The sequence below is a fragment of the Carassius carassius genome, chromosome 20, assembly GCF_963082965.1.
Source record: "Carassius carassius chromosome 20, fCarCar2.1, whole genome shotgun sequence".
NCBI classification, from domain to species: domain Eukaryota; kingdom Metazoa; phylum Chordata; class Actinopteri; order Cypriniformes; family Cyprinidae; genus Carassius; species Carassius carassius.
The window spans coordinates 15185548-15199324 of NC_081774.1; the positions used below are offsets into that span (position 1 = coordinate 15185548).

Consider the following 13777-nt stretch of genomic DNA (forward strand, 5'->3'; position numbering starts at 1 on the left):
ATGTAATTGAAAAGTAATAACAAATACAAAGGTTATATTGTGCTATATGAAAGTTTGGGCTTGCAGTATTAATTTGGAGAGGTTTTCGAATAGAAAAGGTTGAGAACCACTTCTTTAGGTAAATGCACAGTTCTACAGTGTACCAAGAATGGAACATTATTATTATTATTATTATTATTATTATTATTTTTATAAAAAAAATTGTTAATCCCAACAAGCTTTTTAATTTATTTTATATGTTTTATATTATTTATTTATTTTTCACTTGGTAGATCTCTTTGAATTTCTCATTTGAAAAGTAGATCCCCACACAAAAAAGTGTTGCCACCCCTGGTCTGGAATATTCAGACACTGAAAAGCACAGTAATACAAATACTGAAATGCCCCTTTCGTTTAATGTCCGTCCCACAAAGGTACTTTGTATGAAACAAAAACTAATAAAATAAAAGGTTCCTCTTTATTTTAAGGTGTCCTTGCTTCACACTTTACATGTGCTTATTATTATAATAACAATATATTATGCATAATTACATGCAAGTAACCCTAATCCTAACCCTAGCCATATAGTAAGTACATGTAGTATATTAAGATTACTCAGTACTTAAAGGTAATTACACTGTAACAAGGACAAATAAAGCAGAACCCAACAAATCTATATGTTACAATAAATATCTTACACAAAATAATTACCATTCATTGCTGAAATCCACATGAATTAAAATTAACCTATAAATGCAACACTAAATATAACAAATATACATTCCAGAGAAATATTCAATAAAAGGTGAGTTTCTAAATTACTACCACCTCCATTTATGTACTGTACCTCCATGAAATACTCATATTAAAACAAATGCTTTCAAAAAGACAATACACTTGTGTCAAGCTCTCAAATGCTTTTAACATCAACATTGTAGCTAACACTTTCAGGCACTTAAAGGAAGAACTAAAAAAAAAAAGAAATGTGCCACATTAAATAAGGTCCACACTTGCAAACTAAACCAGAAGTTTGTCAGAGTGGATTGAATCAAAGCAGTGCACACTCTGCTCAAAACAAGATTGCCAAATGGACTAAACCCATGGGACCACAGGCCTGTTATTGTTTCATGTTGTCTAGTACACTTGGACTTGTTCACGAAGAGTGGTTCTGAAAGCAATTCCCACAGGACTTTGTGTATATACACATGTATTTAAAGGTGAGGAAATGTGTGTGTGCTTCGATTTGACCCACATCTCCGTGTGTGTGTTTGTGTGCTTCTCACATACCTAACAGGACTGTTGCCTACATCTAGGTCCTCAGCTGTGACGGCTCCGACGATGATGCCCACTGGTGTGTCCTCATATGTTTCCATTCTATAAGACATCCGGCTGAAGACAGGAGGTTCCTCCACATCCAGAACATTCACTTTCACCGTGGCAGTGTCCTTAAAAGGTCCCAAATGTAGGAATCGATGATCAAGAGCTGCGTTTGAAGCTTCTACTTTAAAGGTGTAGGCTTTTCTGGTCTCATAGTCCAGACGCTGTAAAAGGAATAAAAGAGACATCATCAGTCTTAAGACTGAATTATGTTTTATTGTTATTTGTTGCAGCAGAGAGGAAGTGATGTCAAAATGTTTGTGGCTGAACTGTATACTGTCAAAGAATCACAAAACACAACCAGGCTTATTTGGGTCGTAAAGCTCATGATCTTATTAAAAATGCTGTCCACAACAGAGGGCTCATGCAGAGATCAGGAGCGAGGGGAACGGAAAGGAAAGGCTGCCGCTCATTCAACACTGGAATCACAGGAGGGAGAATAAAGGAAGAGAAGAAGAAAGCAGGGAGAAAAGGCTTTGGCCAGTGGCTCTTGCATCACTGTGCTCATTCAGCCTTATAAAGGCAGAATTTGGCACAGTCACACCTGAAAAGCAGAGTTGTGGCAGCTAAGCACAACCAAACAGACTGCAGATTTCAGAACTTCAGCAACAGCATTAAAGTCACTTTAATCCATGCTTATATTGAAAATGCTAATAACTAATGATAAAATAATAATAATAATAATAATAATACATAAAAGATTTTCTATTGAATTACTATAAATTCATTTACATACATTTACATTTATTCATTTAGCAGACGCTTTTATCCAAAGCGACTTACAGATGAGGACAGTGGAAGCAATCAAAAACAACAAAAAGAGCAATGATATATAAGTGCTATAACAAGTCTCAGTTAGGTTAACACAGTAAACGTAGCATGGGATTTTAAATAATACAATAACAAAAAAAATAATAATAATAAAAAAAGAAAAAGAAAAAAACAAAACAGATAGAATAAAAAAAGAATAAAGCAAGCTAGTATTAGAGATCTTTTCACATACACACACACATACACACACACACACACACACAATTGCATAATAAATTAAAAGAAAATAGAATACAAAAAGATTAGAAAGGCAGTTAGATTTTTTTAAAGAATACAATTAGAATAGTGAGTGGTAAAGTTAGAGGGTCAAATAAAGATGGAAGAGATGTGTTTTAAGCCGAAATTCATATCATTAAATTATATACTATATATATATATATATATATATATATATATATATATATATATATATATATATATATATATATATATATATTGTATGAATTACAGAAACCTCAGACACTTTGATCTTCTGAGACATACTAAAGACACACAGTGCATTAACATACAGACATCTGTTCCCACATCTCACTGAGAGAAAATGCAGGAAACGCCTCTCTCACATATGCAACAGTTCCTTCTCATCCCATTCCTTCCCTTCACATAGCACACTCAGAATGGTCAATAGTAGAATATAATGGTCTATATTAATGCAAGTGATATTTACAGCCATGTTTGGTCTCATTTTAATTGTCTCAGTGCAACTGGTACAATGGTCTCAGTCTTACAAAAGTAGATTAAAAGATAATTAATTTCCTAAGAATTAAGATATATTTTGCCTACTGTAATGGGAGGGAGCGCCCCTTCCCAGGGTCCTCCATGTAAATTACCTTCTGTTCCCTTTGAGGTGTAAACTACCCTGGTCTGGGACCTGACTTCATGCAAATTCCAATTGTTAGTTTCTGTCTTCATCTCAGGGAATGTTTGTCTTGGTCTGAGGTATTTAAACGATTGCAGCAAAAGGATCAGGGCCTTCTGTTGCTGGAATGAGCCCATAGCATGAAGTGTGTCCACACACTTCATACTATGTATTTTTCTAAAAGTCAGGTATGCATCTTTTACTATTAGATCCATCTTTGAGAATTTGATGTTTTGTATTGATTTGATATCTATGAATTGGCTATGGAATTGGCATAATCCTTACCTGACTGATAATAAATTGTTACTCTGAAATTATTTTCTCAAGTAGATTAAGTGAAGGCTATGTTTCTGTAAATCTGCGTCCAGGGTTAAGTGCATACTAAAACTCAGACTAAATGGAGCATAGGGCACATCAGGTGAGGTTTTAGATTTCTGGCTAAACCGCTTGACTTTAGTTAAGTTGTACTCAGTTGCATTAACTATTGGGGGCTAGTAAAAGTACTGGTCATAATCGCTGGTTATTGTCTCAGCTTAAATTAAGTTGTACGTAGTTATATAACTGTTGATGGCTAGACAGGAAGTGCTAGCAGAACCGCTGATTATTGTTGGAGTTTAATTAAGTCGTACGTAGTTATATGACTGTCAGGGGGGGGGGCACCCTGAGTGACATAGATTCCTAATGAACGAGTAAAGTAAAGTAAAGTAAAGAGTTAAATTAGAATAATCAAATGTCAGAAGAATAACAATAATAATTAGAGACCAACAAACAACCAATTTGCCTTTCAACCTAAATTCGAGGTCATACTAAAATGGAGTCAGATTAGATAATAAATGGAGTCAGATTTGAGTTTAACCTAAATTGAATAACTCTATGCGCTGAAAGACCGAACACGCAGGAAACCTTCATCCAGCACCGGATACTTTCCTTGGGCTGAGTGCCTGGACCTTACAATATATATATATATATATATATATATATATATATATATATATATATATATATATATACATACAGACCAAAAGTTTTGACACACCTTCTCATTCAAAGAGTTTTCTTTATTTTCATGACTATGAAAATTGTAGTTTCACACTGAAGGCATCAAAACTATGAATTAACACATGTGGAATTATATATGGAATTATATACATAACAAAAAAGTATGAAAATATGTCATATTCTAGGTTCTCCAAAGTAGCCACCTTTTGCTTTGATTACTGCTTTGCACACTCTTGGCATTCTCTTGATGAGCTTCAAGAGGTAGTCACCTGAAATGGTCTTCCAACAGTCTTGAAGAAGTTCCCCGAGAGATGCTTAGCACTTGTTGGCCCTTTTGCCTTCTGTCTGCGGTCCAGCTCACCCCTAAACCATCTCGATTGGGTTCAGGTCCAGTGACTGTGGAGAACAGGTCATCTGGCGCAGCAGCCCATCACTCTCCTTCTTGGTCAAATAGCCCTTGATGCCTCCAGTGTGACTCTACAATTTTCATAGTCATGAAAATAAAGAAAACTCTTTGAATGAGAAGGTGTGTCCAAACTTTTGGTCTGTACTGTATACACACACACACACACACACATATACAGGTGCTGGTCATATAATTAGAATATCATCAAAAAGTTGATTTATTTCACTAATTCCATTCAAAAAGTGAAACTTGTATATTATATTTATTCAGTACACACAGACTGATATATTTCAAATGTTTATTTCTTTTCTGTGTGTGTATGAGAGAGAGAGAGAGAAAGAGAGAGAAAGAGAGAGACTTAAAATAATTTATAATTAATGTCTTAGAAATGAAATGTCAAAAAAAGCATTACAGTATGGAGCAAGAAAATTAGTTCAGTTAGCTTAGTTATTTTTCAGATAATAAGAGTGACTGCAGAACACAAACAATAAATCATGTCCTGCTGATTAGTTTTTCCACTAAACGATGCCTGATTGTCTGTAAATGATTGTGGCTTTTTAAAATTAAATAAAAATGTTAACCTAGAAATGTGCTTCATGTGCTAACATCTACATTCATTGATTTCAATCGAGTCTATTTAAGTCTCAAATATTATTTACCACTGCTTAATCAACTTCAACACAGTAGGTTAAAACAGACAGAGGTTAAAAGGGCAGAAATGGCTATGATATGTCAAAAAAACAAAACAAAACAAAACCTTAAGTTGACAGCGTTAAAATACTTAAAAAAATACTTGTTTTACTCATGAAACTATTCATATTTGGAACAGAAGCAATTCTTAATGCACTTTTTTTTTTTTAAAAATCTTCAGCATCTTTATCAACAGATTTTAGATTAGTCCTAAAAAAAATGAATTATTCATTTTCAGCATGCCTCGCACAAATAATTCCACACCAGAATGCAGTGTGCTGATATGAAAAGAAAAAACTTTACTGCATTGGGGTTGGTTAATGACTTCAACCGAGTGTAAAAAGAACAATTTGTCCCAGTCCGTTGCAAGCCAAAAACAAAAGACATAAGTCTTCCAGAACAGCACAGGGAATATAAGTCCTCAACAACAGTGAAAGAGACACTTTCATCAAAAAAGACAGATTACAAAGACAACTTACTCTTGTCATTGTCAGTCAATGTATTTTTTAAAGACCTTAGAACTACTGTACTTAAAAGGCAGCAGTTTTATGTCTACACCACAGTGCTGTTCTGCAAGAGGTCTTATCACTGGTGACAGCAAACAACAATTATGTCTTTCATTGTTATTTCAAGCTAGTGCAGAGATACGCGCCTGCCTTGCTGTCTTCTATAGCGCTGACCATGCTGAAAGAATAACAACCTCAGACATGACAGGACAGAGAGCTATCTAGCCAATCTAGTACACAGTGTCCCCTGTATTCCAACCTTTGGACTTTGGTGTAAAGCCTGTAAAGCTTAGCTCAGAAGTGACCTTAGAGAATACTGTCAGTCTGGTTTACATTACAAACCCATTGGTTTTAGAACAAACATGTCCTGTTTCTGTTCTTTTGTGCTTCTGAAACAGTCACATTGGACACCTTTAGATGGCACTGTTTATCTAGTCGTTTCAGAGTCTTCTGAGACTGTTCCTCTGAGAATTTACACAAAGGCCCATTTCTCTCCACACTCCACTCAAAAGAGAATGCTAATCAGATGCTAGTCCATAGAGTTGTTTTGTTATTCAATAGAGTGCACATACCAAAACTTTAATTAATTCCCCTACTAATTGACATTTATTCATGAATTCCTAATTGCACTTCTACACTGTAAATTGTGAAGTATTCGAATTCCGTTCCAACTTTGAATTCTTGCTTCCTCAAAAAAATATAAGGCATTTTGAAGTTGCAAAGTATGTTAAGGCAAAGGCAACCTGCTTTATTTGCAATAAAACAGCTTTTATTAATCTACTGATATGACCGGATATGACCGGATTCTTCGTCTCACATGCATGTACACGATTCTTCAAAACTAATGTTCTTTCTACCGTACGTGCATTTTTTTTTTCAATGAAGAGAAGGATTAAGATAATCCCATATGTTGCAAGAGCAAAGTCCACCTTTCAATCCTTTTGTTAATATAGAGACAATTATCCCTTCAACCCATTACCTTAGTAGATCCTCTTTATGCTGAAAGCAGCACTGAGCCTAGAAAAAGCCATGAGACCTCGAAAGTTCAGCCTCAGCATTTCAGAAAAGTCCCTGTGTAGGAGAGCAGGGGCGTGATGGAACAGCTCGTCAAACAGAAATAAAGGGAGAGGGAAGTCTGTTATTGAGGACAGAGGGAAGACGGGGCATTGTCATTGACCCCCTCTCCATGCCCCACGGTGAGGATCCCACATATTCATTTCCAGACTTTTTTTGGGTCACCAGATATGGCACACCCATTTCGCAATGTAAGGACTATGTCACTTTGTCCTGTGCAGCCTCAGCTTGGGGAATAAAAAAATAAGTGGAAAATAAAATGGGGAATAAAGGACAGCAAAATGTTTTCGCTGAGCCTTTCATGATCTACGTACTGTTATTTTTTTTTAATTCTGAATTGCGAGGAGATTCCATAATCAGGTTAAAAAAAATTGTTTGAAATATATAAATATATTTTATACATTTAATTAAAAAATAACTATGATTAGTCGAACATTAGAATTTAGAACTTGTAATCATAAATAATATATTTTCACCCTGAATAAGAAACCTAGCTGCAAAACTATAGTTCTGTTAAAAGTTTTAGGCACTTGTGTAAAAATGCTGTAAAAGGAGGATGCTCTCGAATATAATGTTAATTATATTCACATTATATAATGAATATAATGTGAATATAATTTTATACTGATATTTCTTTATCCCCTAACCCAACCCTAACCCTAAACCTACCCCTTAACAGAAAACTAGTTTGTATTGTTACACAATTTCAGGTTTTATAATCCTTGTGGGGACATTTGGTCACCACAATGTAGCATAAACAACTACACACACACTCACGTATAAATGTCTAACATTAACATTAACATTTCTTAAAACCTTTATAGTTAAAAGATGCACATCAATCCAAATTTAACTCATTAAGGACATGGTTTGAAGTTACTTCTACTACTACTTCTACTACTACTACTTCTAAAAATAATAATAATAAAGCATATAGCTATAGCTAATATATTTGTTTTTAGGTATTTTTCATTCAAGGTTAGATTTATTTTATCTAACATAAAACAATTTCTAGTGCTAGTGCTTTTGTGTACCATAAAAAGAACGTTTCATTAAACAAAGCATAGTCCCCAATGCCTCCATATTCTTCATATGCATCTCTCCATCTGCTCTAGAGAGATGAATAGCAGCAGTGGACTGTCATTATGTGTCTACAGACTACACTAGCTTTGAGTAATGAAGGAGTAACCCCTCTACTCCCTAGAGGAAAAGAGCACTCCAGCCTCGTCCGCACGCCTTTACCAAGGCATTTGTTTCAGCTAAGCACTTACAGCACAGCCAGCAAGTCTGTGATTGACCATGTAACAGGGCGTCTGAGGGGATTTCTACTTGTCACATCACATCTACAGTAGATGCTCTGATGGCAATGGGTGCACTCATTTATTAATGTCCACTAAATATAAAAAATATTGGGCTCTTTCATGGGGAAACTAAAACAATGTGTTTTTCAATCCCCTGAGAGGTCATCACCCCTGATGCATTACTTTATTTCACATGTTGGCAAAACAGGAATGGGGAAACAATGTTCTAAGGACAACTGCAAAGCATATAATGAATTGATAAGTCCAAGAGCAGGCATTGTGAAGTGTGGGTTAAGCATTCGAGCTTTTATGGCTTTATGCATTATTCATTCGAGATGCTATGGATGGCCATCCAGTAATAAGATATGACTCACCTCGGGGTAGACACACACAAGCCCCTGAATGAAGGAGCATGAGGGGTTAATGCTATCATCCTAGAATTCACATGTGTTTGAAAAAGAGATGCAAATAGCATTGTGATTTGCATCTGATGTCGTCCAGCCTAAGCCAGTATATAAATATTGCCTAAATAAACATCTAAATAATGTCAAAGAATTCACTTAGTGTGCTTAGTGTTCACTTAGCTCTTGTTTCATGTACAATAATGCATAAGCTACATAGGGATCACTTTTGTTTTAGAAATAAATGTAAATGAAAATGCTACAATTAACAAATCATGACGACATGTTTTGCTATTACTTTATTTCAGCTAATTAATTGAACCAATTTGAATTTTTTAAATTTTCGATATTATCGATACACTACTTTGCTGGGTAAAGCTGCTTTAGCACAATTTTTATTGCATAAAGCGCTAAAGGTGACTTGACTTGATGTCTTAGAAACATATCAAAATAAGTAGTGTCAATATAAAAACAGTCACATGCCTAAAAATGACTACTAGAAGTTATACGCTACCTTTTTTAGAATGACTGTTCCCTCTTGAGTGTTCTTATTGCTGTAAATATCAAACATGGATCCTCCGTCACCAGGAACAATGCTATATTCCACTTCAGCATTCTTCCCAGAGTCCAGATCATGAGCTTTGACCCTCCCCACCGATGATCCCACAGGTGAAGATTCAGGGACGCGCAGGTGAAAGATACCTGTCGAGATTCACAAACACCTTTCTTAGTAATTAAACTCTCCCCTCAGGAAAAGATATAAGACTTTACATTTAGAAATTGCTCTGAGAGGTAGTTAACAACAATCATCCACTAATCACAACAGCAGCTCTGGAGAAAAGTGCTAGAATGCTAATCACATTTGCAAATTCAACTCTATTTAGTTGTTTGTGTTTGGCAAGAGCCCTTAAGGATTTAATCATGGCCAATTGTAAATCTGAGGTTCTTCTCAGGTCATGAATTACTGTTCAGTCCCTGTTTTGAAGATAGCCCATCATTGTTATCAGTGCCAGCCATCAACTGAATTAAACAATTCAAATAATGGACTCATGTTTAAGGTTTCCAAAGAGCAAAGCAAATATAAAACCAGATTAAATTCACATTAAGATAAACCCCAGGGATAAACTGCTGCTGATATAGAAATGCTGACAGTATACTGTAAACTTTAATGCACTCTATAATGATTCTTGCACATCTGCTTTTTAACATACTTTTAGAAAACCGTGGTGGGTTGTCGTTGACATCACGGAGAGTGATATTGATGGTCGTGGTCCCAGCTAAACCTCCGAGCTGGCCACCCATATCCTTAGCCTGTATGACAACCTGGTACATTTCTTTAACCTCCCTATCCATGTTGGGTAAGGCAACTCTTATGATCCCTGATGCAGAGAGAGAGAAACAGAGAGCGTGTGAGAACATGTATAAAGCTCACCATAAATGTATTATTAATCTGTGTTGCAACGCCTTTGTGAGCCATATCATGAAAAAACAAACTTCTGATATTCTTCTAAAGCCTAATCAATTCTAATAGTTCCCCTAAGAGGAGCTACTTTTTGATCAGGAGATGATGGCATGAATAAAATGCCAAAGGCAAAGCAACAAAAAGGCTTTGGGCAGAAGGGTGTGCCGAATTCTGCAGAATGCAAAAGATCATGAGTTAAATACAGCAACTCCCCATAAATAAATATGTCACCTGTCTTGGGGTCAACAGAGAAGTAGGGCTGGCCATGAAGGATGCTGTATACGATCCGTGCGCTGTTTCCATAAGTAGGGTCATCAGCGTCAGTGGCGGTTATTTGCGTCACATATGTGCCTGATTACAAACATGAAAGGGACGATAAGAGGCAATAAGATGCCACTAGAATTGCCACATGAAGACAATAATGATGAATACAGACCATATAATCTTAAGACATTTCTCAATAAATGCATTTGTATTTATGATCGTACTGCAACTGTAAACAAGCATACATTGTGTAACATGCCTCAATTTTTTTATCATTTGTCAGCCAGAGGAGAAAGGGCTCCTTGCTAAGTCTTGCTTCCTCCAAGGGTTTCTTCCTCATCAGCTTAAACATCTCAGAGTTTTTGCTTGTCTGTGTCGCCTCTAGCCTGCTCAGTTTGTAAAGCACTATTCTTTGTAAGCTGCTTGGGAACAGTATGTATATAAATAACAAGTATACAAATATACAGTATATGGTCCTCTTAATGATTGAATCCAGTAGTTTTAATCAGACCCATTTCCAAAGAAAAAAATCAAGCATCTAGACATACAGTCTGCATTTACAAAAATTTGAGTGAATTCAAGTGTGGTACTCTGATAGGATCTCGCCTTTGCAACAAGGCTGATATTTCATCGCTGCTAGATATTCCACTGTCAACTGTAAGAGGTATTACTGGAAATTGAAAGCATTTAGGAACAGCAGCCCCTCAGCCATGAAGCAGGAGATAAAGGCAATGAGCGGGGTGACCGAGAGCTGAGGTGCAGAGTGCGTAAAAGTCACCAGCGCTCAGCTGATTCAACAGCTGAAGAATTCCTAACTTCCACTGCATTAATAGCAGCACAAAAACTGTATGGTGGGAGTCTCACATCACCATATACAATGCCAAGCACTGAATGGAGTGGTTTCAAGCTGGGGTTCTCCTACATTTCACTGCTTGTTGTATGTCATATAACTTGTAAGTGACAAATAAAATATTGAATCTTGAATCAACTCTGGCCTTCGAGGTTAGCTTCAACCTAGGGGTGAGCAATATACTGGTAGACATGATTAACTGGTAGAAATTTGTCAACCAGTAGAGATTTTGGATTTTTTGTCTCTATCGCAATTACACACTTCCGTTCAGGAAAGCGTATCGTTCGCACGTTTTGAAGCATTGCGATTTAAAAACAAGTGATTTTGAACTTATCGAGTTTTGAGTTATTTTGCCACTTTATAGGCCTTGATTGGTAAGATACACACACTAGTGTGTGTGCCAGTTTTCTTGTAAACAGTAATTTAGGTCTTAAAAAAAGCAAACAGCTGAGAAAGAAAACATGTGTAACAGTATGTCTGTCATTTCTGTTAATTAAACAACAAAAGAGAGAAAATCTCTCACTGTTCTTGACTAGGGATAAGCTGGTGTCAAATTTTCATGTTGAAGTGCAAAAGAACTATAAAGACCGTTAGGTATTACTTTACAATAAGACCTCATTAGTTAACCTTAGTTAATGCATTAACATTCACAATGAGCAATAGCTACATTTGCTACAGAAGTTATTAATCTTTGTAAAAAAAAAATGCATGTCTTAGTTCATGTTAGCTCATTTAATAACTGAGCTGCAACTTTCGATTTTAACAACGTTTTATTAAATATTGGAATACCTAAGATTGATGAATGTTCAGAAGAATTTTTCATTGGCAGTTTATATTAACTAATGAATTAGCTAATGTTAATTAATGAAGCCCTAATGTAAAGGGTGAACAAACAATACAAAATCAAAACACTTTCAAACAATATCTAGGGCATGTCGAAGTCCAGATTAAAATATTTAAAAAAGATAGAAAATTAATAGTCTAAATATAAGTATTTGGTGCTGTGACGGACACCATAGCAAATCCACAAATCTGAATGGCTATTTAAATCTATTTAAATACGTTTTAGAAAGTAGCGGAGCTGCTATATACATGGGGATTCCAGGGTAAAGGCTGCTTTTTCTCAGTGTTCAGTGCCATCTGCTGTCAGGGAGTGAATGTGCTTTCATTCAGCACGTCTCTTACGTGTACCCAATGTGCTTCTCATGCAAGCTTGTTTACATCAGAGTGCACTTTCAAGCAGCATACAGCTGTGTTGTGAATTTTGACCAGTTGATGGGAAAAGTATTCTTAAAATGCATCCCAAACTCTAAATAATTTGTAATGTATAATTATTCACGGTATTTAGAAGTGCCCATTATAACAATATCATGTTTATTCATTACCATGATATATCGCATTACCGAATACCAGCACATGCCTATTATTGACTTAATCATTTTTGCATTGTTAATCATTTGGCACTGCTTTTTCTGGCACTGGGCTTTTTAGGAATGTATTTAGAAGACAATGTCATTAAAGTCCCTGTTGGTGTAATGGTCAGGTGTCCCAACACTTTTACAGTGTATATATATAATGGTAGGTTAAATATGTACTTCCCCACAATAGATTGCACTATGATGTCATATAAATATGATTATATCTTTCATGTTTTATCAAAATGTCATAACTTGATATTTCAGTGATTGGTGATGTATGCTGGACTTAAAACTCACCCCTTCACTATCAACTGCAAGCTTGCATTTGTTTTTGAGTGCATCACCCACATCTCAAAATACAATAAACAACCCCACTCAAATTTTCCCACTCTAAATTTATTTTTTCTTTGTGGAGGATAATCTTTAACACTTGAAAGTGCATCACAATAGATGTTAGTCTGGGTAACACCATAATGGACTGTACTGTTGTTAAACAAAATACTGATCAGCTGACAAAAAAAAAAAAAAAATCTGTAAACAAAAACGACAAAAACATAAAATAGTTTTATGAAGGATCTACAACCTTTATATAGTGCGTGCCATTGTAAAGACTAAGTCTACCCCCCAGAGACTTGTTTTTACCTGTAATTAATTCAATGAGACGTCTGAGACTAAGGTCTATATGAAAGAAAATGTTTGCTAATAATTTTTTTTATTGTGACTACATATTGCTCAGTTCTCCTACTCTCTTAGTTTTATTTGTCAAACATCTAATGTTCATATATTTTCTCGCAAATGTATATACAAAAAATGTGAGTAAATGTGAGTAGGCTGCATACTGTCTCATTGCACTAAGATGCAAATCTAAAAATGGGCTCCAAAATAATCAATTCAAAAATGTTGTTCAGAAATATAAGAACAGTTGTGAATGCTTTCCTTAGGGGAAAACCTTTTCCCTAAGGGGAATGTTCCACTGCATTTGCTGTAAGATTAAGCATTTGGGATTAGTTATCAGACTTGCTGGCCAGCTGGTCCCCAGCCTGACCAGCTGAAACGTGCCCAAAATCCTTCTAAAACAATCAAAACAGACCAGCTTAGCTAGCTTGGCCAGGCTGGGAGACCAACTAAACACCTTAGGCTGGTTTAAGCCATTTTTCAGCAGAGCTAAATAAGTGCAATTAATAACTAGGAGCAACAGACTAATGTATAACGTCTTTTACTAACCTTGAATATGTGTGTGGACAATAAAGAAGAAGAGTTCAGATCGTCACATCAAGAAAGAACAGCTCTCATCTTACTTTAAAGCAACATGCTTTGAGGCCAAGATTTTCTCACAGTATCAAACACCCAACCATCTGGG

At 35.7% G+C, this 13777-nt stretch overlaps 1 protein-coding gene across 2 annotated transcripts in view; it reads right to left on the reverse strand.

Annotated features, from left to right (window-relative positions):
* Positions 1–13777, reverse strand: part of cdh12a (cadherin 12, type 2a (N-cadherin 2)) — a 358772-nt gene that overhangs the window by 322480 nt on the left and 22515 nt on the right. For both annotated transcript variants that reach the window (XR_009422584.1, XM_059501815.1), the window contains exons 4-7: positions 10117–10236; positions 9635–9802; positions 8938–9125; positions 1267–1520 (exon numbers count right to left, since the gene is read on the reverse strand). Coding sequence is in view for 1 of the 2 variants with exons in the window: in XM_059501815.1 (XP_059357798.1) it covers positions 1267–1520; positions 8938–9125; positions 9635–9802; positions 10117–10236 (730 nt within the window). In the remaining variant the exon portion in view is untranslated. The remainder of the gene's footprint in view (positions 1–1266; positions 1521–8937; positions 9126–9634; positions 9803–10116; positions 10237–13777) is intronic.